General features: G+C 40.6%; 1 protein-coding gene across 1 annotated transcript; it reads left to right on the top strand.

The window, feature by feature from the left end:
- Positions 1–5,191: 5,191 nt before the first annotated feature.
- GOLT1A (golgi transport 1A) lies at positions 5,192–26,443 on the top strand. Its single transcript, XM_043962514.1, has 5 exons — positions 5,192–5,297; positions 7,442–7,533; positions 13,815–13,993; positions 21,081–21,138; positions 26,084–26,443. Exons 1-5 carry the CDS (start codon positions 5,273–5,275, stop codon positions 26,120–26,122), a joined length of 393 nt encoding a protein of 130 aa, XP_043818449.1. The 5' UTR covers positions 5,192–5,272; the 3' UTR covers positions 26,123–26,443.
- The last annotated feature ends 1,076 nt before the right edge of the window (positions 26,444–27,519 follow it).

The raw sequence follows: 27,519 nt of genomic DNA, 5'->3' as shown, positions 1-27,519 counted from the left end.
AGTAGGCACTTAATAAATACTGTTTGGATTGCCAAATCAGTAAGTTAATCAACAAGAATTTATTTAGCACCACTATGTGCCAAGCACTGTGCTAAGCACTAAGGATATAAAGAAAAGTAAAAGAGATGGTCCTTGCTCTCCAGGAGCACACAGTCTAATGGGAAAGACAACATACAAAACACTATGTACAGACAAGATGGAGACAGGATAAGTTAGAACAGAGAAAACACTAGCATTAAGGAGGATTGGGAAAGGCTTTTTTCTTCCTGAAGGCAAGAGTGCATTTTCCTCTGGCTGTCCCTCTTTTGCTCTGACTCCTGACCTCCCAGCTTCCTTTAAGTTCTAACTAAAATCCCACCTTTAACAAAGCCTTCCCCAATCCCTCTTATTTCTAGTGCCTTCCCTTAGTGAATTATTTCCTATCTATAGCTTGCTTTGTATATATTTATTTATGTGTTGTAACCTTCATTAAATTGTAAGCTCCTTGAGAGCAAGGACTGTCTTTTGCTTCTTTTTGTATCTGCAGTGCTTAGCACAGTGACCGATACATAGAAAGCACTAAATAAATGCTTATCGATTGATTGGTTTAATTGGTTTAAAAACCTATACTGCCTTGTGATATTCATGAAATAAGAATGTGATGTGCACAGTTTCCAAATGGTTGTATAGAGAAGCAAGTTCAGATGCTGTCTTTAGAGTATGATTTCATGAAGAACAATACTGACTGGTCAAAATGAGTCAGAATTGGTATCAATAGAGGGCAGCTGGGTGGCACCGTGGATAAAACACTGGCCCTGGATTCAGGAGGACCTGAGTTCAAATCCAGCCTCAGACACTTGACACTTACTAGCTGTGTGACCCTGGGCAAGTTACTTGGCCCTCATTGCCCTGACAAAAAAGAAAAAATTTAAAAAAAATAAAAGAATTGGTATCAATAGAGCATGACAAGCCCACACTTTGGCATTGGGGCTTATGTGAAAGTTCTGTCACCAGATACAAAATGTACAGCATTTGTGGGCTGCAGCATCAGTGGGAAATCATTGGCAACAAAGGAAAAGACTGCTGAGCTCTAGATCTGTCAGTCTCTGCCTGCTCTAGAAAAAGCTGTGAAAAACTTAATTTCATTAGGGTCAACACTTTTAATTCAAGAACATTCATCAGCTCCATTGGCTCTTGTGGAAAAGTCCTCAGTTGCCTTTTCAAGTTAGAGGTGAGTTAAGGACTTTTCTGTGTCAATCCAATTTTCATTTCACACATTTGTCAGCTGCCCTTTGATCATTAAGTAAATTGGCATGCTTTGCAGATGTTCTCAGCCGCTTAAATAGGTTCCTCTTAAAGTCTTCAGGGATGGGGGGCAGCTAGGTGGCGCAGTGGATAGAGCACCGGCCCTGGAGTCAGGAGGACCTGAGTTCAAATCCGGCCTCAGACACTTAACACTTACTAGCTGTGTGACCCTGGGCAAGTCGCTTAACCCCAATTGCCTCACTAAAAAAAAAAAAAAAAGTCTTCAGGGAAAATCTGCAAATGAGTCCATAGTTCAGAATAAAATAAAAGCATTTATTAATAAATAAGATCTATGATCTAACCCTTTGATTTAATCAGTACAACTATGAAGTATTTTATTATCTTTCTGCTGGTGTTTTTGGCAGACATTCAACCCAGGAGCTAGGAGAATGAGGACATAAACTATGATGTCATCATGAACCAACATGGAACTAGATAACAAGACCTGTTCATAGGGTACAAGGGGAGAGGTTTCCACTAATCAGTGTGAGATCGTGTGTGTGTGTGTGTGTGTGTGTGTGTGTGTGTGTGTGTGATGCCTAGAACCATGAAAGAAGGCTTTAGAAACAGAGGCCTATGGAATTATGTCTCTGAGCTATATTACTCATGAGCCAAGAATTTTGGAAGTGGAGAACCAGTACCCCGAGAAGAGGGATAACTACCATCTGCTGGGAGCAAAGGAAAACTGAGACGTAACAGTGAAAATGGTGAAAGGAAGAGAAATGGGAACAACCACTGGTGCCATCTTCTGGGAACTAAGGAGCATTGCAGGACATAAGGGCACAGTATCAATCACAAAGCTGAAGAAGGGTTTGGAACACAGAACAGCAAAAAGTGGCACACGTGAGAGCTAATGCATCCACGAACTTCAAGAGAAGCTATGTTAAACTCACAGATGAAGGGACAATGGGGAGGAACAATTCCAAAGTGGAGGAGCAATTCCAGGCACATCTCAGTGGAGAAAACCCAGCAGAATTCTAAGGGGTCAAGGCTGTTCAGACCCTTGATGGGAAGGTTGCTCACTGTTGGGTAATGTTGAGTCCCTGGGCCTCAATTTTCTCATTTTCAGAATGAGAGATTTGGATTAGATAGCCTTCCATCTCTAAAGTGATGGTCCTATTATCTTTTTTTTTTTTGGTAAAACATTTTAAGAAATTTTTTGATAAATTTTAAATTTTATTTTAAGCTTAAGCACAAAATGAGAAAAGAAAAAATACATTTCCATGTACACAGTAGAACATGAGAGAGGATTTAATATAAAACAATAAATTTCCATGTCAAGAAAACCTCTATAATAAACACTATACATTGTTTTCAAAGCTGCCCAGCTTTTCTTTGCTTCCTTCTAGATTTTCTTTTGTTGTCTGCTGTGCACTTTTTACTTTACTTTTTTCCCTCTACCCCCCCCCATCTTTTTCCCCCTTGATTTCTATGTGTACCTATTTGTATTTGAACCTTGTGAGCTTATATGCTTGTAAGGGGAACTAATGACTGGGGAAATGGTGGTGGAGAGGATGAGTATGCCAGATACTGAAGTTCCTAGGTTATCTGGGTGGTTTCCCATAGGATTCAAATTCAACAACTGTTTATTGAGTATTCCCCCCAACCCTGTCACACACTCCCCAGTCTTCATTGAATTTGCCCCTCTCCCCAACGAGACTCAGAGAAAGGAGTGGAAATATACTTACATGTGCAAAATTGACAAAGAACCCAAAGCGGAAAACACAAGGACACTCAGACACCATCTCACCCCCTAATTCTGCAACTCTTCCTATACCAGTGGGGAAGGTAATGTGGTGTGGCAATAGAAGGATCACCAGGTGTCTGATTGGGAGCCTGACTATGAGTTGGATGCCTTTGATTAAGCGATTTCCTGTCTCTTAGCCTCAGTTTCTTCTTCTGCAAAATGAGGATAATAATGCCTTCGTCCTACAGGATTGTACTGAGGATCAAATGAGATGAAATATATAATGTGCTATTTTATAAACTTCAAATGACTATATAAATATAATTTATGATATATACATATCTCTATCTCCAAATATCTCTATCTCTACCTACTTACCTATCTGTCTATCTTTCATTTATCATCTATCTACCTATCTACCTACCCACCTATCTACCTACCCACCTATCTATCTATCTATCTATCTATCTATCTATCTATCTATCTATCTATCTATCTATCTATCTATCTATCATCTATCTATCTACCTATCTACCTATCTATCATCTATCTATCTATCTATCTATCTATCTATCTATCTATCTATCTATCTATCTATCTATCTATCTATCTATCTATCTATCTATCTATCTATCTACCTATCTATCATCTATCTATCATCTATCTATCTACCTATCTATCTATCATCTATCTATCTATCTATTATCTATCTATCTATATCTATCTATCTATCTACCTATCTATCTACCATCTATCTATCTATCTATCTATCTATCTATCTATCTACCTATCTATCTACCTATCTACCTATCTATCTATCATCTATCTACCTACCTACCTATCTATCTATCATCTATCTATCTATCTATCTATCTATCTATCTATCTATCTATCATCTATCTATCTATCTATCTATCTATCTATCTATCTATCTATCTATCTACCTATCTATCATCTATCTATCTACCTACCTATCTATCTATCTATATCTATCTATCTATCTATCTATCTATCTATCTATCTATCTATCTATCTATCTATCTATCTATCTATCTATCTATCTATCTATCATCTATCATCTATCTATCTACCTATCTATCATCTATCTATCTATCTATCTATCTATCTATCTATCTATCTATCTACCTATCTATCATCTATCTATCTATCTATCTATCTATCTATCTATCTATCTATCTATCTATCTATCTATCATCTATCTATCTATCTACACACAAAAATGTATATCTATATGTGGGGGCCATCTCCAATTGACCTGATCTATGTCTTGCCACTGGACTCAGATGGCTCTGGAGGAGAGTGAGGTTGGTGACTTTGCACAACCCTCCCTCATTTAAATCCAAGTCAATGAAGTCATGACATCACCTCCCGATGTCATGGGCCTCTTTGACAGCATGTACACACATGTATGTGTGTACATGTGTGTATGTGTATATTTGCACGTGCGTGCACACACATGGGTGACCCAGGCTAGTACATGAGCAAAGATTTCACTCCTTACTCTCTGAACTTTACCACCTCTTATTAGCACCTTCTCACCCTATGCCCCATGTGTCTCTGCTCCTGGAGCCCTTGCTTCTGGGTCTGCACTACCATTTCATGAGACACCCATGCTCACTTCGCTCAGGCTCCACTGCTGATTCTCTGGACTATCTCACCTCTTCCCCATCAGCCTTTCCTCTCTTCTCCCCTTTTTTCCCATTTTCCCCTCTCCAGTTCTCTTTCATGTGTTTTCTTTCCTCCATTAGAATATATGCTTTAGGATGGGGACTGTCTTTGTGGCTTTTATTTGTAATTCTCAGTGCTTAGCACAGTGCCTCATACATAGGAAGTACCTAATAAATGCATATACCCTTGGTCTCTGCTGGGGAGGCTGATGCAGGGGGGCGGGGGACCCAAGGAGGTGATCACTTACTTCCTGCTAGAACTGACTGTTCTTTGCTAACTAGATGACAAACCCAGTTGTTTCTATGCTACCGAAGGATCATGAAGCTGTTGACGCCCTCTCAATTTATGTGCTCTGAGGCAAGGCCTGTGCGGATTTGGTGAAGGGTGGGGTTATCAATGGAAGGGACTCTTTGGGAAGAGGCTGGAGGAAGGAGACTGTGTCTTTAAGCGGCCTTCTTCAGGCTGGGAAGTTAATGATTTGTTCAGGAAGGGATTTCACAACGTTGTCAAGGTTCATTCTTCCAACAGCATGTGTAGGCAGCTCTAGACTTCATACCATCCACTGGCTCCCAGGGCGACTGGCTCCCAGGGCTCCTCTCATAGGCTGTAGCCATGATCTCCATCTCCGAATGGCAGAGTGAGTAAGGGTCAGGATGCTAGAGGCAAGGGAAAGGGGTAGGGGGGGGCGGGGGAGAGAAACTTTGGGTTCATGAACAGAGGCTGAGACCCTTCCTCACTTATCCTCCCCTCCTCCAGGAGGGTGGAGCCAGGCAAATTATCATTGTGACCTCTGGAGCTGAGAGTCAAGAGGCTGCAGTGTTGGCTTATGGGAGGCTTCAGTGACCTGGGCAGGGTGTGGCATTTGTGCCTTCAGAGGGGAAGGGGTCTTCATCCTTCCATCCCTTGGCTTAGATTTATGGCCCCCAGTAATCCCTAGGCTGGCACCGAGGAGCCAGAAGAAACAAAGCTCATCCTTCTATCCTTGGTGAGAGGGAGACTAAGGCATGGGAGATTGTAGTGTAGGGCAGAGATGAGTGTGGAATACATTAATACATTCAAATACATTATCCAATTTGATCATACAAAAGCAGGGGCAGCATTTTTGTTTTTGTTGTTCAATCCTGTCCAACTCTCTGTGCCCCTGTGGACCATACACCAGTACTGTCCATGGGTCTTGTTTGTTTTTGTTTTTGTGGAGAAATAAGGGCTAAGTGACTTGCTCAGGGTCACACAGCCAGTAAGTGTCAAGTGTCTGAGGCCGGATTTGAACTCAGGTACTCCTGAATCCTGGGCCGGTGCTTTGTCCACTGCACCACCTAGAAGACCCTGTGAATCATGTTTTTAAATACAAAGGATTACAAAGAAAGTCAATCCTATTGAAATGCAGTTATCAAAAACTAAAAAAATTTAAAAAATTTTAAAAAGCCTTTGTGGACCTTAGATTAAGAACCCTTGGAGTAGATGGATGTAATACAAAGGGGAAAGGCATTAGGAGCTAGTGTGGATTCAATACTAACGTGCCTCCAGGTATCAGATAGTTTGAATCTTCCATTTTATTATTCAGCATCTTCACAAGGGGACACAAGAGAGAAGACCAACAAGTCTGAAGTAAACTAATTAGCCTGAAGTCTTCCCACTTCCCATCTCCCTTCTTTCACCCAACAAACTCCATTTATTTATTTATCTTTTTTTTATTTTTTATTTTTTAATTTATTTATTTTGCGGGGCAATGGGGGTTAAGTGACTTGCCCAGGGTCACACAGCTAGTAAGTGTCAAGTGTCTGAGGCCGGATTTGAACTCAGGAACTCCTGAATTCAGGGCCGGTGCTTTATCCACTGCGCAACCTAGCTGCCCCCCCCCAACAAACTCTAATAAGCATCTAACCTATCCTGAAGACCTTTTTGGCATCTTACACTTAGAGGCCCCCCTCCCTCCCTCATGCACCCCAGACATTTCGTGGAGAGTAGCAGTAAATGGAGGGCTCATAAGTCTTAGAACTGTGACTCTGTGGACACGGTTGGCATTATCTTAACTCTTCATTCCCCGAGATGCAGGAAAACCAGGGTGTGCCTGGGCATCCCCCAGAAGGACAATGGGCGTTTGCCCAGGAGCTGGTGGGGGAACCTGCCTTACAAAATTAGGACAAGGGCTAGGCAAGGTTCCCGGCAGGTATTGAAAGAATAACATGGAATGAAGCACAACATGGGATAACTTTTAATATGACCTTTAATAACTAAATAAATACATATAAATAATTATATATAACCACATATAAATATAACTAACTAGATAAAATCCGAATAACTATGTATAAATATAAATAACTGAAAGAAACATCAATATTATATATAAATAACTATATATGTATATTTATGCCCTGAGAAAAGAAAGATCTTGGGGTTCTTTTCTTCCTCTCTAGCCAACTCTGACCCACCCCTCACACAGGTGCAGGTCCACCAAACAGCTGGGTTTTGAGACTTGGATTATGCCCAAATCAGCATTAATTTTGAGATTAAATCAACTTGTAGCAGAAGTTTGATGCCTCTCTGGAAAGTAATTGATGGGGGGTGTGGGGTGTGCAACTTTCAAACCCTTTGAAGGAAGGGGGAATGTCCTACCTTGAACCTTTTGTCCAGTTGGGAAAAAAAAAAGCCTAGAGAGGTAGGAACAGTGATTTCACCCCCTGGACACTTTGCCTGGTGTCCTGGATGCCTAGAACTGGGTGTTTTTCTTTCCCTGACCACCTCTTTCCATGCCATCTATCATGTTCTTGTTTGCAGAGATTGGCATGGGTACCATGGGCTTTGGCATTTTCTTCATCCTCTTTGGGATCATCTTATACTTTGACTCCGTGCTTCTGGCCTTTGGAAATGTGAGTCACCCTTCTCCACACCCCCTCCCCAATCCTCCCAAGAAGATCCATTCACACCTACCCCCATTTTCTTTCCAAGAACCAAGAAAGCAAATCCAAAGTAACTCTGCCAGCCCTATTGCTGCTGTCAGAGAGACATCAATCAACCAGTCAATTATCAAGTGTTTATTCAGTACATTGTATCCTTCAGGCATTGAGTCAGGAAGAGGGGATACCTATACAAAATCAAGGCAGTCCCTATCCTCAAGGATCTTACACACTACTGGGGAAATTAAACATTCACATAGATAGTAAATGCATCATTTTGTTGTTGTTTTCCATTGTGTCCTACTCTTCCTGATCCCATTTGGAGTTTTCTTGGCAAATATTACTCGAGCAGTTTGCCATTTCATTCTCCAGTTCATTTTACAGATGAGGAAACTGAGGTAAACAGGGTGAAGTGACTTGCTCAGGGTCACATAGCTAGTAAGTGTTTGAGGCCAGATTTTCACTCAGAAAGATCCATCTTCCAGACTCCATTGCACCACCTGGCTTCTCCAAATATATCATAGATATAAATTAAGCACAAAGCTATTGGGGGGGGCACTAACAGAAAGGACCTTTCAAAGGGGGTGACATTTGAGCTGAGCCTGGAAAGGAGAGCAAGGAATTCCAAAGGATGGAAGTGAGGAGAAAGAACATTCCGGGAATAGTGGCTGGCCTGGACAAAAGCACAAGCAGGAGATGGAAGGTTTCATACAGGAAACTGAGTAAATAGACCAGTCAAGGTGAAATGTATAGTGTGTGAGGAAGAATTAAATTAAATCAGTCTGAAAATATAGGTTGGGATCAGGTTTTAGGGGGTTTTCAATGTGAGACAGGGAGTGTATTTTAATCCTAGAATTAATAGGGAATAGCAAGAAAGGGGGGGAGGAGATAGTGAATGACATAATCACCATTGTGCTTCATTTCATTCACTCATTCATTCAGCAATCGGGGTTAAGTGACTTTGCCCAGGGTCACACAGGTAGTGTCTGAGGCCAAATTCAAACTCAGCTTCTTCTGACTCCTGCCCTATCCAGCTGTTCTACCCCTGTGGTTTAGGAATATGAATTTGGCAGCTATGTGCCAGATGAATTACAGGGCAGAAAGACTGGGAGTACAGGGTGATCAGTTTGAGGGTAGTTGGCTATAGGTCTGGTTCCAGGTGAGGTGTGAGTGGAGAGAAGGGCACAGATCTAAGGGATGTTAGGGAGGTGGAATGAACATGGCAACTGACAGGATGGAGGGAACGAGAGACTGGGAAAAGATGAGGATGCTCCAGGGGTATGGCAGCAAATCACTTATACAAAAAACAACATCAACAACAATTACCCTGTACCCACAACACACTTTAAAATTTAATTTCTATTATTAACATTTTTAAACATCAAATCAAGCCCCACTTTGTAGCTTTTGCCCATATCCAAGCAGTAAATGCTCGCCAAAATTTAATAATCAGGTTGGTTAGAGACCCCTGGGTGACTCCTAGATTGTTCCCCTGAGTGACTAGAATAAAAGAAGTACCATTAACAAAATCAGGACGCAATACCCCCAGTCCAGGGTCCAGTGTCTTTCTCTTCACTGGGGAATAGTGGACAAAGTGCTAGACATTGACAGCTAGGTGGTGCAGTGCATAAAGCGCTGGCCTTGAGTTCAGAAGGACCTGAATTCAAATGTGACCTCAGACCAGGGCTAGTCACTTAACCCTCATTGTCCCGCAAAAAACAAACAAAAAAAGATAAAGTCCTAGACATAGGCTCAAATTCCACTTCAGACACTTACTAGCTGTGTGACCCTGAGCACGTCATTTAGCCTCTCCATGCCTCAGTTTCCTCATTTGTAAAATAGGGATAATAGTAGCACCTGCTTCACAAGGTTGTTGAAAGAATCAAATGTGTTAACATATGGAATGTACTTTGCAAACTTTAAAGTATTTTATAAATGTTAATTATTATCATTTTCACATTTATCATCATCATTATTTCTTTACCTATGAAATAAGTATATCTGTAGTACCTACCTCACAAGGTTGATATGAGAATCAGATGAGACAAAGTGCTTTTCCAACTTTAAAATGCTACACAAATAGTCATCCTTATTCACTGAGGCAGTGTGGCTCAATGGATATGGTGCTGGGGCTGGAGTCAGTAAAACCTGGTGTGCCATTCCCCTTCTGACATGTACTGGTCCTGTTATCCTGAGCAAAGCCGCTCACCTCTGAGGCTCTGGCAACTTCCTAGAACTTCCCGACAACAGAAAGGTTACAGGTTAATCCTCAAGGATGAGTCATTAGCATGAAGAGTGATTTCCATAAAGTTTAGCCCAGTGATTTTGCACATAGTAGGAGCTAAAAAAAAAAAAGAAAGAAAGAAAGAAAGAAAGAAAGTTGATTTGGTTTAATGTGTCACTTCAGGATCTGTCCTCCACTAAGCCTGCCAAGGAAATAACTTGTTAGATTGTAGAGTCTGAGATGGGATCCAGAGGGTGGTAAGGGCGGGGATAGTAAGTAGTGTGGACAAATAACAGAATTATAGACCTCCGAAGGGGATAGGATGTCAGAGGCACTTTAGTTCAGTCTGTACCTGGATAGGAAATCTCCTCTGTAATATCCCCCACAGGTGGGCAGAGCCAAGATGGCAGAGGAGAGGCTGTGACTCCCACAAGCTCCAGATAAACCCGTCCATTCACTCCCAAATAATGCAGTAAAAACAAAACAAAACAAAAAACAAACAACAACAAAAAAACCCCCACACCCACAGCAGCCTAATGTATATAATATCCCCCACAAGGGGTCATCCAACTTCCACTTGAAGACCTCTGAGGATAATAACTGCTAGTATTTATATAGCATTTTAAGACTTGCCAAGCACTTTACAGATTTTATCCTCACAACACACCTGGAAGGTGAGTAATGTTATTATCTCCATTTTACAGACTAAGAAACTGATGCAGAAGGACATGCCCAGGGACAAACAGCTAGGAAATGCCTAAGTCCAGATTTGAACACAGGTCTTCCTGAGCCCAGGTCCAGCGCTCTATCCACTACACTATCTAGTTGCTTCATGATAGAGCAGGATGAGGCAGCTCATTCTACTCTGCGAACAATACTAATTAGTAGGATGCTTAAAAGGTGTCAAAATCTGCTTTTGTGCTACTTTCTCTCACCCTGAGGGTCTAATCCCTGTTCCAAGAGATAGCCTTTCAAATATTTAGAGACCTTATGGTCCTCACTGATAAAAAATACTGCAACTCAGATTTCTATAGTGATTAATAATTTACATACCACTCTCTTCACAGTAAAAATGAAATAGGTAATGAAAGGTTTATTATCTTCTCTTAACACAGGAAGAAACTGACACCCAGAAAGACAAAAGTAGCTGGTCCAAAGTCACAGAGCTAAGAAATGTGAGAGGCAAGACTGAAAGCTAGGTCTCCTGACCCTAGGCTCTATGCCTTTCCCACAATATCATGACACTGTTTTACTAATTAATGCCATTACACTTATTAATAAGAACTAAAATTTATAGAGGGCTCTAAAGTTTTCAAAGTGCTTTACCCATGAGTATTCATGAGATACCTCTTCATCCACCCATTAGACCAAGTCATGTCTCTGACTTAATCATTGGATGGACACTTTCTCACTCTCTTTGTTGGCTTCATCACTCCAACCTGCCAACACTGGCAGGTCCAGGTTCTCTGAGAAGTTCCATCACTTTACATTTACACTAAACTTCTCTCAGAGCCCTGTTGAGGAAGAATATTTTCCCCCTACTCAAGACTTTATTTCTTGAGCTTCTCCTGAGGCATTTCCCTTTACACAAATCAGCCACTCACAATAATGACACTTAGATCTTAAACATAAGGCAAAGAAATAATATTAGCACCACAGGTAGTCATATGTTAAGCCTAATGCATGAAAAATAAACTATATCACAACTCACACATCAATCCGGTTCACATTATACCATTATCAATCTGGTTCACATCATCTGTGGGAAAGAATGGGTATATGCATTTATAGCACGTGGCAGGGAAACACATGGGGGAGAAAAATCCATGTACGTATGATAACTCCCAACTCTGGACTTCAAGCTTTGATGTGATTGATACATTCAGGCACATCAAAACCACACAACACTGCTACTCTGTTAATTATTTGTCTGCTGGTCCTCATCTCTTCTTATGAACCAATGTATCATTAATAAGCTGTTTCAAATCACCATTAAAAGGATGTTGAGAAAGTATTGCCACTTAATTTGGACAGTTTTTTCTTTGGAGCAATTTTTTTGTTTAAGCCAGAGAGCTGCAAAACTCATCAACTATCTATCTGGACTATCCAGCCCAGCCAGCTATTCACTCACCAAGATGTTATGTAGTACAACCAGAAAAGAGTTCATAGCAAATAGATGAAGATACCTCTCTTGGTAAGGCAAACCAACGAAGTCCAGCTCTCTACTCATCAGAATTCTACATGGTCCAATTAAACCCCAGCTTCTCTGGGGTTACCACTCCAAAGCCTTTTTTTCCCCATTCTGCTCCTCTCAATCCAGATGGGGGCAAGTAAAGGACAACAGCCTCACCCCTCTGAAGTTCTAGAGGATGTTGAATAACAACATCTAGAATTGAATCTTTTGTCCTGTGAAATTTAATTTCTCTTCAAGCAGTCGCGAATTGTGGCACTGAAGCCTTCTGTCACCTGACTGTTGACTGCATCTGCTCTTGTCCATACATAGATCTGACAGAGCTGCTTTTGATTTCTGACTTTTTCTACAATCTTCACTTGTCAGATTTTTACCTCATTAGCTACAGCCTCCTGTATCCTATCTCCTTTATCTTTCAGTAGCATAAACCACAGCTTCCTTGTATGCAGTAACTTATTTTTTACCTAAAAGGTCACAACTCACCAGATTTCCATTATTAAAACAGTAGACCTTATTTAACATACCTCAAGTCTCTAAATAGTTATGATTTCTAATTTTTAAAAAAATTTATTCTTGTCAGTCTAAGGGTTTATAATGCCCTGCAGTTCAAAGTTCCTAACAATCCTCTATCTTTTTTTGTGTTCCTGAACACAAAAATTCAGATTTCTCCAGTTTTTAGTAAGTAAAAGACCTTTCTATGAGTCTTTAAATGATTATACTGAATAAATCCAAACAAATCATGGTCCTACATCTTTTATAAGGTGATTTGAATCTTAGTATTTACTCCATAGTTCATTTTCTGTCCAAAACTGCTTAAATTTCATCTGAGAAATGTGTTTCTTTATTCACATTTGACATTTTAAAACTAATTAAATCAATGTTATTTTCTTCTTCCTTTTTGGCATCTAAATTATCACTTATGACAGAGGCAATCTTCTATCCTTTACCAATTGATTTATTTTTTTTTCTTTACATGATAGTACTTTTCTGCTCCTTTTGGGGGGTGGGGGACAGGGCAATGAGGGTTAAGTGACTTCCCCAGGGTCACACAGCTAGTAAGTGTCAAGTGTCTGAGGCCAGATTTGAACTCATGTCCTCCTGAATCCAGGGCCAGTGCTTTATCCACTGTGCCATCTAGCTACCCTTTTCTGCTCTTTTCTCTACCAAACTCTTCCATGTGAGAAGGGCAACACTTCAGAGGGACCATGCTTTACATATACATTATCTCATTTGAGTCACACAATAATCTTGGGAGACAGGTACTATGGGCATTATTATGTATTTTACAGATGGAGAAACTGAGACTTAGAGAGCTTAAGTGATTTGCCTATAACCACACAATTAGTCATCCAGGGTAGAATCTGACACCCACCAGGTCTTTCTGACTACTTGTTTGCTGTGTGATCACTTAACTTTTCTGAGTCTCAACTGTCTCTTCTGTAAAATGAGTAGAAACATAACCAGCTGTCTCCTAGGGAGAGTTTGATGAGCAATTAAATTTTATCTGGGAAAATGCTTTGGAAGAACAACATTGCAGAAAACCAAGATAAGCATTATTCACAACTGACCCTTCAGAGACTGTCTTGTGCATCTCCCTGCTTCATAGGTCTGTCCCTCCCACCTAGTCCAGCCCAACTGAGTTCTTTTCTCTTCCTAAAGATGTTTAGGATTTTGCTACATGCCTGTGTCAGTTCCTCCAGTGTTTTCTCCCTCTGCCCCATAGAAGGTAAAAAGTCCTACTTGATGTCTAATCCCTGAACCAAGGTCGTCAGTCCTCAGTCCTCAGTGCTCTGTCCCATATTCCTGCCTCATGACTCTCTTCTCTCTTCTTCTCCACAGATACTATTCCTATGTGGCCTCTCCTTCATCATTGGTTTGAGAAGAACTTTTGGGTTCTTCTTCCAACGTCATAAACTGAAGGGGACAAGTTTCTTCCTGGGGGGTGTGATAATTGTCCTCATGCGCTGGCCGCTTCTGGGGATGGCCCTGGAGACTTATGGTTTTTTCAGTCTCTTCAGGTGAGTGGACCTTCCCTGGCAGGAATTGAGTGAGAGACAGCGAGAGAGACAGAGAGACAGAGAGAGACACACACATACACACAGAGACAGAGAGAGACAGAGATGGAGAGAGACATGGAGACAGAGAGACAGAGATACAGAGACAGAGACAGATAGAGACACAGAGACAGAGAAATGGAGAGATAGAGACAGGGATGTACTTGCCTCATTCAACCAATTAGCAATATTCACAGGGAGCCTAGTTCTTCATAAGGAGCCCCTACCCTCCAAGAGGAGACGACATGAGAATACAAGGGAAGTCTACTGTTTTTCTAGGACATGTTCAGGACATGACAAAGAGCCTTCTGGGGCTTTCCAGATGAATCTAGTGATTGATTTTGGGGCACATGAGATCACCAGAGGTAACCCAGATCACATTGCTAAGGATGATGAAGTCCTTGCCCCCCCCCAAAAATGGATAAAGAAAGAACTTTTAGAGCATGGAGTGTGTTTCCCAATCAATCAATTAACATCTATTAAGCACCTACTATGTGCCAAGTATGATGCTAAGCTCCCCACTCCTAGTTGCCATTTGAAAGGAGAAAAGAACTTCAAAAGAAAAAGGCAATTTTGGAAAATGAACAGCAGACTGGACTAAAAAGAGTGTCAGAAAATGGGATTTGGATTTCTGGATCATTATTTAAGGTGTAGAAATTCTGGGTTCTCAGCTAGGGATGGCATAAGCCTGACAAAGGCCAATAAATGCATTCATTATGAATTTTTCAAATCTGATCAAGAGAGCTTTAAACAGAAAAGAAAGGAAGGGGGGCAACGCTGCCCATAAAACATCCGCTAAGCTAGCTAGCACAGAAAATAGCAACTATAACATAGGAAGGAAGAATAGCAAAAGAGATGGTTAATGATTTGTAGGATAAAATTTTTTCACATTTAATTTTTCATTTAATTTTTTTCTCAATTACATATAAACAAAAAATGTTAGCATTCATTTTTTTTTGGGGGGTGAGGCAATTGGGGTTAAGTGACTTGCCCAGGGTCACACAGCTAGTAAGTGTTAAGTGTCTGAGGCTGGATTTGAACTCAGGTCCTCCTGAATCCAGGGCTGGTGCTCTATCCACTGCACCACCTAGCTGCCCCTTAGCATTCATTTAAAAAAAAATTGAGTTTCATATTATAGGATACAATTTCTAAGAGAGCAGTATCATTAAATCCTATGGCTTTGGGTGTCTATGTACAAATACACAAAGGGGCAACTAGGTGGTGCAATGGATAATGCACTGGTCCTAGAGTCAGGAGGACCTGAGTTCAAATCTCTCCTTAGACACTTACTAGCTATGTGACCCTAGGCAAATCACTTAACCCCAATTGCCTTAAACATTCTGGGCCATCTCCAGTCATCCTGATGCATATTTTGTCACTGAACTCAGATGACTCTAGAGGAGGGAGTGAGGTTGGTGACCTTGCACAGCCCTTCCTCACTTAAATCCAATTCACCCCCTTTGAGAATGAAGGACAAACATAATAAACAAGTACACAAAGTATGGAATAATACATGGAATGAACTGGAGACCTTAGTTGTTGTTCAGTTGTTCTCAGTTGCGTCCAACTTTTCATGACCCCCATTTGGGGTTTTCTTGGCAAAGATACTGGAGTGGTTTGCCATTTCCTTCTCCAGCTCATTTTATAGATGAGGAAATTGAGGCAAATAGGGTTAAGTGACTTGCCCGGGGTCACGCAGCTAGTAAGTGTCTAAGGCTGAATTTGAACTCAGGAAGACGAATCTTTCTAACACTATCCACTGTACCACCTAGCTGCTCATATGGAGTCTAGTACAGAGAAGTACATTTAACCTCATGCGTATCAATGAGACTTTGTAGAATGGGATTCATGACTAAAATATGTGTCTGAGAAATTAGGCCTTATTCAAAACAAACAGAACTGATAAAAGGGGTAGAGAGGAGCAAAAAAGAGATAGAATCACTTCTTAGACCAATGATAAGAAAGCGGAAGTGCTTAACTCCTTTTCCTTCTGTTTCCTCTGCCAATGAGAATCCTCTTTGGCCTGGGAAGGATAGAACAAAAATGGCAAGGAAGGAATGGAAACCCAGTGAGCTCTAGTCATTGAGCCTAGACAAACCATATTCACAGATGCTAAAAGAAATAGACCATGTGGTTGCTAAGCTGCAGCCAATGATCTTGGAAAAATTATGGGAGAAGGAGAGGTTCTGCAGGATACAAGGAAAGCAAATATACTGATGTTTTCTTCTAAAAAGGGAAGAATGTAGAGCCTACAGAAAATAGATCAGTGAATTGGACTTCTGTCCCTCTTGGGGGTCATAGATTTTTGAGCTGCAAGGGATCTTGGAAGTCCTCTAATCATCTTAAAGATAAGGAAACTGAGACCTGGAGAGTTTAAGTGACTTGTCGAACAGTCACAGGCCATAAGCAGCAATTTTCTTAGCTGTAAAATTAAGCGGTTGGATGGGGGTGATTTCTAAGAAGGTTTGGGTGAGGATGTAGAGGAGGTAAGGGTGGGGAAAGTCATCATCTCTAGAAGCTGGACACCACCAGCCCAGATGAGGCTATGAACTCCCAGGTCCTTGGGAGAGCCCCAGCTTCCTGGTGCTGATGTGAAAATGAAAGCACTGGACCTCATGCACCAAGCCTGATAGCTACCAGGCCGTGGAGCTAAGAGCAATGGACTTTATCTTCTCTGTTTTTCCCTGGGTTAGGTTTCCATGGGAACCAATGTGCTTGCTGCAGTCTAAGGTTGGGGCTATGTGGGAGGTAGAGTGGTACAGAGGAGAGAGCCCTGTGTTTGGAGTCAGAGGACCTGAGCTCTAGCCCCATTCTGTTGCTTATTGCCTGAGCATCCCTGGGCAAATCGTTTAACCCCTGTAAGCCACCTCTACTTATCTGCAACATGAGAGCTGGGTGGCCCTGAAGGTCTCTTTCACCTCTAAATTGTTCCTATGACCTTAAATCTCTGATCTAGTGATCCTATGCTCTCTAAGAACCCTTCCAGCTGGAAATCCTATTGGACACATAAGCCAGCACAACATCTGGATGCTACACACACATCCTCTTTGGGTTGAAAAAGATCCAGTCCAGGGCAGCTAGATGGCACAGTGGATAGAGCACCGGCCCTGAAGTCAGGAGGACCTGAGTTCAAATCCGGCCTCAGACACTTAACACTTACTAGCTGTGTGACCCTGGGCAAGTCGCTGAACCCCAATTGCCTCACTAAAAAAAAAAAGAAAAAGAAAAAGATCCAGTCCTGATTCATGGGCTTTCCTCAAGGGAAGTACATACAGACAGCCGTCTCCACCAACACCACCACCACCACCAACAACAATACCACCAACCACCACCATTGCCACCATCACCACTAGCACCAGATTTAGACTCTCTCTTTTAACAAAGAAAGATAATCAGGGGTGGAGGCAAGATGGCAGAGGAAAGACATTAAATACACAGAGCTCTTGACACAATTACCCCCAAAACAGCAATAAAACAAGCCCTGGAGCTGCAAAACCCACAAAAAGATGGGATGAGATTATTTTCCAGATTAAAGTGGGGCCGTGCTGGGCTGTGACCAGAGTCCAACCCCATGATCATACCGACACAGACCCAAGATATGCTGCACAAGAGGAACTTACCCCGAGCCTCTGAGTCAGCTGCAGTACAAGAGTCTTCTAGAACTAAGCTTATGGTTGGGTGAGAGGGCTGAACAGCTGGTGGGGGGAGGGGGGAGGGAAATACAGGGTTGTCTGAGGGACCTAAGGAGGAATTCAGCTATCCTACCCCAGCAGGGAAACAGGAAGAAATCCTGAGTGGTGGGAGGCCCAGGTGGGGGAGGGGCACAGGCTTGTCGAAGCTAAGAACCACAGCACACATAGTTCGGCTGGCTGGAATTAGCAAGTTGGCTTGAGGTTATCTTTGAACAAGAGAACAGGTCAGGCAAGAGAAAAACCTGCCCTCCCTCAAACCAAAACATCTGGGACCCAATGAAGCTTGGGACAATTTAGCTTGGAAGTAGGGCCCCACTGTAAGAGGGAGTTAAAAGTCAAGTAAAAGATGACAAGATGAGCAAGCAAAGAAATTTGAGAACTATTGAAAATTTCTTTATCAACAAGGAAGATTGAGGTGCACCCTTAGAAGAAGATAGCAACTTCAGGGACCCTACATCCAAAGCTTCCAAGAAAAATATGAATTGGTCTCAGGCCATGGAAGCACTCAGAAGGGACTTTGAAGAGAAAGTAGGAGAGATAGAAGGAAGATTTAGAGAGGTGGAGGAAAGAATGGAAAGAGAAATGAGAGTGATGCAGGATAGTCATGAGAAAAAAATCAACAGCTTGAAAAGCCAAATGGAAAAGGAGATAAAAAAGCTCTCTGAAGAAAATTATTGCCTAAGAATTAGGATTGAACAAATGGAAGCTAGTGACTTTATGAGAAACCAAGACATAGTAAAGCAAATCCAAATGAATAAAAAAAAATAGAGGGCAATATGAAATATCTCCTTGGAAAAACAGCTGACCTGGAAAATTGATCCAGGAGAGAGAATTTGAAAATCATTGGACTACCTGAAAACCATGACCAAAATAAGAGTTTAGACAGCATCTTTTTCAGAGAAAATTTCCCTGATATTCTAAAAGCAGAAAGCAAAATGGAAATTGAAAGAATCCACCAATTACCTCCTGAAAGAGATCTCAAAAGGAAAACCTCCAGGAATATTATAGCCAAATTCCAGAGTTCCCAGGTCAAGGAGAAAATATTGCAAGCAGCTAGAAAAAAGGAATTCAAATATCGTGGAACTACAATAAGGATAAAACAAGATCTAGAAGCATCTACATTAAAGGAGTGGAGGACATGGAATATGATATTCCAGAGGGCAAAGAAACTGGGACTATAGTCAAGAATCACATACCCAGCAAAAATGAGTATAATCTTTCAGAGGAAAAAATGGGACTTCAATGAAAAAGAGGACTTTCAGGCATTTGTGATGAAAAGACCTGAACTGAATAGAAAATTTGACTTTCAAATACAAGACCCTACAGAAGCATAAAAAGGTAAACAGGAAAAAGAAATCATGAGGGATATTAAAAGATTAAACTGTTTATATTCCTACATGGGAAGATAATACTTTGAACTCATAAGAACTTTTGCAGTATTAGGGTAGCTGAAAGGAATGCACAGAAGACACAGGTCTGAACTGAATATGAAGGAATGATATCTGTAAAGCATTTATTTTTTGTTTCTCCTTGTTCTTTGTGGGGTAAACAGGGTGGGGTGACTTATGTCTGGGGCCAGATTTTGGCTCAGGGCCTCCTGGGTCCAGGGCTGGTGCTTTGTCCACTGTGCCACCTAGCTAACCCATGATAACATCTTTTTTGTGTGGAGCAATGGGGGTTAAGTGACTTGCCCAGGGTCACACAGCTAGTAAGTGTCAAGTGTTTGAGGCCGGGTTTGAACTCAGGTCCTCCTGAATCCAGGGCCAGTGCTGATAACCTCTTTAAAATAGGGTTAAGGGGTAGGAGGAATGGACTGGGGGAGGGGGAAGGGGAGAGCTGGACTGGGGAGAGGTAGTTCACATGAAGGAAACAAGAAAAAAGCTTATGGAGGGGAGGGGAAGAGGGGGAAGAAGTAGGGGACTGACTGAACCTTACTATCATCAGAATTGGCTCGAAGAGGGAATAACATACATACTCAAATGGGTATAGTAATATATTTTTGCCCTGAGGGAAAGTGGGAGGGGAAAGAGATAAGGGAGGGGAGAGGGGAAGGAGGGAAGGACAGATTGGGAGAGGGAGCGGTAAAAAGCAAAACACTTTGAGGAAGGTGAAGATGCTCTGCATAACTGCACATGTATGACATATTGAATTGCTTGATTTCATAGAGAGGGTTGAGGAGGGAGGGAGAAAGAAAAATTTAGAAAACAGAATTAGCTCAAAAACCTTAATCTCATCAGAGTGGGCTCAAGGAGGGAATAACATTCACACCCAATTGGGAGGAGCAATCTATTTAACTCTATAGGAAAGTAGGAGGGCAAGAGGATAAGGAGGGAAGGGTGAAAGAAGGGAGGGCAGAGCAGGGGAGGGGGCAGTCATAAGTAAAACACTATTGAGGAGGAATAGAGTAAAAGAAGATAGAAAATAGAGTAAATATCATGGGAAGGGAATAGGATGCAGGGAAATAATTCTAATGATTGACTATAATGGCAAAAAGTAGGGTACCTACTTTGCTGGACTATTGTGAAGAAAACTCTTTGTGAAGTTTAAGGTTCTATATAAAAGGTATGATGAACAGGATACTATCAGAAAAACCTGGAAAGACCTACATGAACTTAAGCATAATCAAATGTAGTGTATACAAAATAACAGCAATAGTGTAAGATGATCTGCTGGGAAGCACATAGTTATTTTCAGCAGTGCAATGATCCAATATAACCCCGAAGGACTTATGAAAATTGCAATCCATCTACAGAGAAAGAACTGATGGTATCTGAAAACAGATTGGAGCACATTTTTTTTTGACAATTCTTTTATCTGAAGTTTTGGTTTTTTATCTGTTTTCTCTCGCAACCTAGCTAATGTGGGGATGTTTTCCATGACTACTCATGTATAACTTCTATTAAATTGCTTGAGATGTTGGGGGTGGGGGTGGGAAGGGAGGGAGGAAGAGAAGTTGGAACACAAAGTTTTTAAAAATTGATGTCAAAATTTGTTTCTACATATATTTTGGAAAATAAAATTCTAAACAGAAAAAAAGAAAGATAAGCAAAAATATCCTCTACAATGACCAATATTCACTATCTTACCTTAGTAGTCCCCTCCCTTCCTACTGGGAGGTTTTTAAGGATGTTTCATTATTTGGTCCGTAGAATCATTATTGCCAACAAAAACTCATTTTTCCAGATGGGAACAAGGTACCAGACATACCAAGTCACTTTATAGGTAGGAAGGAGCAGACCTTGAGTTTGAAACCAATTTATCTAAACTCCAAACACAATTTTTTCATGACATCATGACTGTCTCCACTCTTAGTCCATCTCCTTTTATGTTGTCACTAACCCTTCTCTCTTCCTTCTCAGGGGTTTTTTCCCAGTTGCTTTTGGATTCCTAGGCTCCACCATCCCATTTCTCAGTCCGGTAAGTCACACAGCTAGGTTGCTGGACAAGAGAGCCTATAGAATTATTTTTCCCAAAGGAAGGGGATTCCCAAAAAAGCAGGGCCTGGGATTACTTCCCTTAACATTATCCAGAAACCAATGAACTTTAATGTACATGCAGTGTTGGACTGGTCACTGGCGTGGCCCTTCCCCCTGCAGCTGCCACTCTGCTAATATGGACAGCAATGGAATCATAAACAGTAAACAAGCACTTCCTAATTCTTTTTGTATGACAGTGGCTAGTGTGAAGTCCTTCTTGGGAGTTTTACTTCTCTCCAGGGTAGTATCAGGAATGCCATTCCATTTCCCCCAATCAGCCAAGGGTGACCTCCTGAAAGAGGATGGACTTAGTCTCTTCATTAAAGAAGGGAGGCATGATGGTGGGCCAGAGGGAGAAGCCATTGAAGAAGAGATGGGGGTGGTGGTGGTGGAGGGAAATGCTAAAACTTAAACTTTACACATCGCTTTACAGATTGTTAACCATATTATCTAACTGAGACATAAGAGCAGGCATGATTATTCACAGAGAAATAGGTCCAGAGAGATAATTGACTAACCAAAGGTCATAAAAGCCATGAATATACATAGTGTTGAGCTGGAAGGAAACTTTGATATCATGTAGTCATATCCCTTTCCTCATCATAGATGAGGAAACTAAGGCGTAGGAGGAATAATAGAGTAAATTTGTTGTTGTTTAGTCTTTTTTAGTCATGTCTGACTTTTCATGACCCCATTTGGAGTTTTCTTGGCAGAGATACTGGAGAGATTTGCCATTTCCTTCTCCAACTCATTTTACAAATGAGGAAACTGAGGCAAACTGGGTTAAGTGACTTGCCTAGGGTCCCATAGCTAGTAAGCATCTGAGGCCAGATTTGAACTCTGGAAGATGGGTCTTCCTAACCACAGGCCTGGCACTCTATTCACTGAGCCACCCACATGCCTAATGGAATAAATAGCAGGTAGTCAATTGGAGAAATTAAAACTTCAAAGCAAATGCTATTTCTACCTTACCATGGGCCTTCTGGTTACAACAGCTGTCTTCTACAATGCTCATCATGCCATATTGACCTGCTAGAGAAAGGAGGAGAAGGCAAAAAAGGAAAGAAAACATGGTACAATGGAAAGATCTCTGGTTGTAGTCATTGGTCCCATGTTCAAATCTTACCTGACACTTGCTACCTATATAACCTTGGGAAAGTCACTTAATCCCCATGAACTTCAATTTTCTTATCAGTAAAATGTGGGTAGTGGATCAGATGGTCTCTTGGTATTTTTCAGTGCCAAATCTATGACTTTATGATCTTAAGAAAGAATCTTCCAACTTCTGTTGGAGCTTCGGGCAGACATCCAGAGCAGCTCAAGAGATAGTTCAGAGATAGGAAAGGGATGACCATATAATAGGACCTGAGATGAGTAGATGGAGTAGGCAGGAAGGTACATAATTAGAGATGATGAGTGGAGTGAAATCATTGGGGGTGACCTGAAGCAGGGACTTTGAAGCTACTAAATATGGGAACCACCCTGGTCCATCCAGACCAGGATTCTTCCATTAATAGAGGAGCCAAGCATTGTGTCACGACCTCAATGTTCTGTCTCTTGAACCTGTCTTCTTCTCTCTATTCCTTCAGTCACCACTAGTTCAGGCCCTCATTACCTCCTGCCTGGACTCCTGTGCTTCCAGCTTATCACCTTTCTAATCTGTGTCCTGTGAAATTGTCAAAATTATTTTCCTAAGGTTAGTCCTTTCCTCAAAAATCTTTAGTAGCTCTTTATTCTTTGTTTGCTTGTTTTTTAGCTCTTAATTCTTTATCAGATAAAATATAAATAGTTTAGCCTGGAATTCAAGGCCTTCCATAATTTGGTTCTAACTTGCCTTGATAGATTTATTTTCCATCATTTCCCTCATCATGTGAATGAATGAATGAATGAATGAATGAAAAACATTTATTAAGGGATCTTACTATGTAAAAAATACTGTGCTAAGCATTAGGGCTACATATGGAAAAGTAAGATAATCCCTGCTCTTAAAGAGCTCTTACATTCTAATGGGGGTAGACAGAACATATAGAAGGTTTCACTGGCAAGTCAGATGGAAAGGTCTCATGGTCTTGTGCAGAGGCAGAACCAATAGTAACACATATTTTTAAATATCATTTTTGCTGATAAAATTGCATCAGTTTTGGATATTGAACAGTGCCCTAAAGGACCATGTCTGAATCTCTTTGCCCTATTGCCCTTTTACACTCTATCTTGTATTATGTTTATTTGTGTAAATGTTATATTTCACTCAGTATAGAGTAAGGTTTTTGAGGGCAGGGACTCTATCATTTTTTATATTTGTATGCTCAGCACCAAGTACCAAATACCTACTATGTAAATATATTTAGGTCATATATCTATTTGGAACTTGTTATGGTATAAGATATTGGTCTAAACCAAAGCTTCTTAAACTGTCACAACCCATATGGGGTCACATAACTGAATGTGGGGGTTGTGAAAAATTTGGCAACAGTAAAAGGTTATGTGTACCTATTTTATATACCTACATATCTAGGGTCAAGTAAAAATTTCTTGGGCAAAAAAGGGTAGTAAGTGGAAAAAGTTTAAGAAGCCCCTGTCTAAACCTAATTTCTGCTACATTTCTTTAAAGTTTCCCAACAGTTCTTGTCAACTAGGTCATCCTTACCTCAGAAGTTTGTGTCCTAGGTTCATTTGCTTCTGAGTATTGCTTACTAACTTTGTTCCATTGGTCATATTTCAATTTTTTTTAGTCAGAACCAGATGATTTTGATGATTACTAATTTAGAAAATAGTTTGAGATCTGGTAATGAATGCTGACTCATTCATCCTTTTTTTCCTATTATTTCCTTTTGGATTGTGGACGTTTTGTTATTTCAGATTAATTTTGTTATTATTTTTGTCTAGCTCTATATATAATTCCTTAGTTGTTTAATTGACATGTCATTAACCTATCATTTAATTTGGGTAGTAATATTTTTATTATATTAACAATTAACATCTCTTCAATTATTTGTCTTCCTTTTTTATACAGTGTTTTATAGTTTTTGATTCCCAAATATTTTGTACATTTTGTAGTTATCTTAAATGTATTTCTTTTTATATCTTTTTCTGCTGGTATTTGTTAGTAATATGCAGAAATGCTGATGATGTGAGTTTATTTTAAATCATGCTACCTTACTGATGTTAGAAATATATTAGTTTTTCATTAACTATCTAGTATTCTCTTATCATGATATGATTTTCAAATAGAGATGATTTTGTCTCCTATTTGCCTATGTTTCTTCCCTCAATTTTTTCTTTTTTATTATTATAGATAGCATTTATAGAATTATATCAAATAATAGCAGTGACAGTGGGTATCCCTACTTTGCCTCTGCCTTTATTAGAAAGACTTCTAGTGTTTTTCCAATATAAATGATGCTAGCTCTTATTTTAGATGCTATTTATCTTATTAAGGAAAAGTCCATTTGTCCCTCTGCTTTTTGTATTTTTAATATAAATAACTACTCTATTTTGTCAAAGGCTTTTCACATTTATTGATATAATTATGATTTTAACTGGTTTTTCTATTAATATGGTCTATTATGTTTATAGTTTTCCTAATATCAAACTATTCTTTAATTCCTGGAAGAAATCTAACCTGGTCATAGTGAAAATATTTTAAACATGTTATTGCAATTTCTTTACTAATATTTTTGCACTAATAGGATTATAGATAAATTATTTTCTTTCTCTGATTTATCTCTTCCGGGTTTGAGGATCAGGGCCATAATTGTCTCAGAGAAGGAATTTGACAAGGTGCTTCTATGTATATTTTTGCAAATGATTTATTTAAAATTGTAGTTCACAATTCTTGGAATGGTTGATGGAATGTAATTCCATCAGGACCTGTTTTGTTTTTACTTTGGGGTTTCACTTATAAGTTGTTCGATTTCTGTTTCTGAGATTGGTTTATTTAAATGTATTGTTTATGGGTCTGTTAATCTAGGCATTTTATATTTTTGCAAATATTCATTTAATTTACTTTTAAATTTTGTTGGCATATAACTGAGCTTTTATATGGGCCAGGGTTAAGAAGGTTAAGGTGACTGGGGAGAATTACTATGGGAATTCAATTTCTAGGCTGAGCAAGGAAAAGGGAAACCAATAGTTCTCCTTCAGTTAAACTGAGAAGGTGTTAAATATCAATAGGTGTAGTATCAGGAGCTGTTTCAATGACAGAAGAAGAAAGGGGTTTCAGACCCACATTGGATGCTGCTTTGGAGGCGGTAGGTGTGAGATGGGCTGACACTGGTAGCTTTGAATAGATGGACTTAAGTGATGAGTTGGCTTTTCCATGTCCACATGTTAAAGAATATAGAAGGTAGGGTACCTATTCAGAGTGGAGAGTGGAGAGAATCTGGTTAGCAGTCACAGTACAGACTGACAAGAAGAACTGGTACTAATCACAAAGTGAGGAAAGAAGGATGTTCAGTCTCTCACTCCATTTGCTCATTCATAATTCAACTAAACAGATTGGATACAAGTGATGAAGAGAGTTATGGTTTGGGAGCTGACCCATATTTAATCAGAAGTAAGAAATTCTGTAGCATATAATCCCATATGGATTCACCTAAAAACAATCCCAGATGCCCTTCCTCATAAAAGAAGAAGGTAGGTTTATCTTGCAGCTAGATCCTGGGACTCAATCTCTTCTCTGCTGCACCTGGAAGAGAGTGAGTACTCAGAGAAGGCACAAGGAGAAGGCTGAAGCCTTGACCTAGCCAGGGTTTCTAGCCCTCTCTGCCCCCTCACCATCTGTGCCCGGTACTCCAGATGACTCTCAAGGCCAGCCCTGATAATAACATGGATATTGAATCTACTTTCTTGCCATTGTCTGCAATAATGATTCTTGGCTCCCACAGCTGTTCCAGAGGTTCCAGGGCACCAGCTCCATGGTCTGATCAGCAGAGGTGGACTCCTTGAACTTGGACTGTCATACCTGAGGAAGATTGGACACCACCCCCACATGCTTTTCTCAACAAATTCCACTCCTCCCTTGGAGTTGGGCTGGAGGGAAGGAGCTGAGTGATTGAATCTAGAGTTTCCAATGGGATTAATATATACTCTGGCAAAGTCTCAGACTCATCGATACCCTAAGAGAAAGCTATGGCCCAGGGCAAAGACCCATGGAGATCAGACTGGGATGGGTTCACATCCTTGCTTTGTATTTATGGAAAACAAAAAGAAAGACTTTGAAAGTAAATTTCCAGATTGAGAAGCTGCTGGTATAGAACTTAGTGTTAATATCTTCAGTGGTCCATAGGAGAACATTTTGTCCACTCTAGGCAGGCCTATACTTACACCTTCTCAAACAGATGAATGAATGAATGAAGTTCCTGGTCCTATATTTTATACCCAGGTATATTTTATACCTGGGTATAAAATCCTATGCTGCATAATAGGTTATGTGCGCATGTGTGTGTCTGTGTGTGTGAGTGCATGTCTACATGTGTGTGTGTGTGTGTGTGTAGGGGGTAAGAAATGAGGAGGATCCAGTGAAAGAAGACAATCTTTCAGTCTTCTTATGGGAGAAATCCAGGCTCTATCTTCAGAGGGCCTCCAGTTTGATGGGGGTGGCAGGAATACTACCCCTGAGAAGCATATAGTGTTAACAGAGGAAGCCAGATTATGTCTCCCTACCCTTTCCACCAAAAACAGACAGAAGATAACAAAAACAAAACTGCGAATGTGAATTCTTTTAACAACATTATTGGTTTTGAGGTGAAAAGAACACTCAGATAATGCTAAGAAACTACAATTGCTTCAACCCCAGGAATTCCCTGTATGGGAACCCCACAGCTAGGCAGATCATAATCCCACAGGCATTCTGGTTATAGTGGGTAGGCTACTAGACTTGGAGTCAGGAAGACCTGGGTTCAAATCCTGACCCACGTACTTACCAGCTGTGTGACCTTGCCCAGGATCATGCATTGTCAGTGGCAGAGACAGAACTGCTGGAACCCAGGTCTTCTCACTCCAAGAGTTCTCCCCACTATATCTCCATGCACTGGGAAGATAAGAAGACAGATAAGACAAGAAGTATCTAAGGGATTGTTCTCTGTGGATGGGGAGTTGTCATCATCTTCCTCCCTGGGATTGGTCTGGGATGGAGGGAGGGCGAGTGTGGCTGTTCTAGATGACCTATCAAGTTTCCTTCTTTGTTTTTATGGCTTCCACTAGTTTCAGGCACTGCCTTCTCATCCTGAGAACTACCTTTCACACTAGCGGGGACATTAATGGTGCTGTGGAAATTCTCATAGGATCATAGAGCGACAGCCAGATTAGGTCTTAGATGTCA

The sequence above is a fragment of the Dromiciops gliroides genome, chromosome 4, assembly GCF_019393635.1.
Source record: "Dromiciops gliroides isolate mDroGli1 chromosome 4, mDroGli1.pri, whole genome shotgun sequence".
In the NCBI taxonomy this organism is placed as follows: Eukaryota; Metazoa; Chordata; class Mammalia; order Microbiotheria; family Microbiotheriidae; genus Dromiciops; species Dromiciops gliroides.
Note: the sequence above shows the minus strand (reverse complement) of the source record. Positions and strands in the feature narration are given on the sequence as shown.

Excerpts from the sequence above, each read along its gene's own strand:
- GOLT1A (XM_043962514.1), top strand. The coding sequence starts at position 5,273 with ATGATCTCCATCTCCGAATGGCAGA. Across the intron at positions 7,534-13,814 it reads TGCTTCTGGCCTTTGGAAAT|ATACTATTCCTATGTGGCCT; the intron begins GTGAGTCACCCT and ends TCTTCTCCACAG. Across the intron at positions 21,139-26,083 it reads CCATCCCATTTCTCAGTCCG|CTGTTCCAGAGGTTCCAGGG; the intron begins GTAAGTCACACA and ends TGGCTCCCACAG.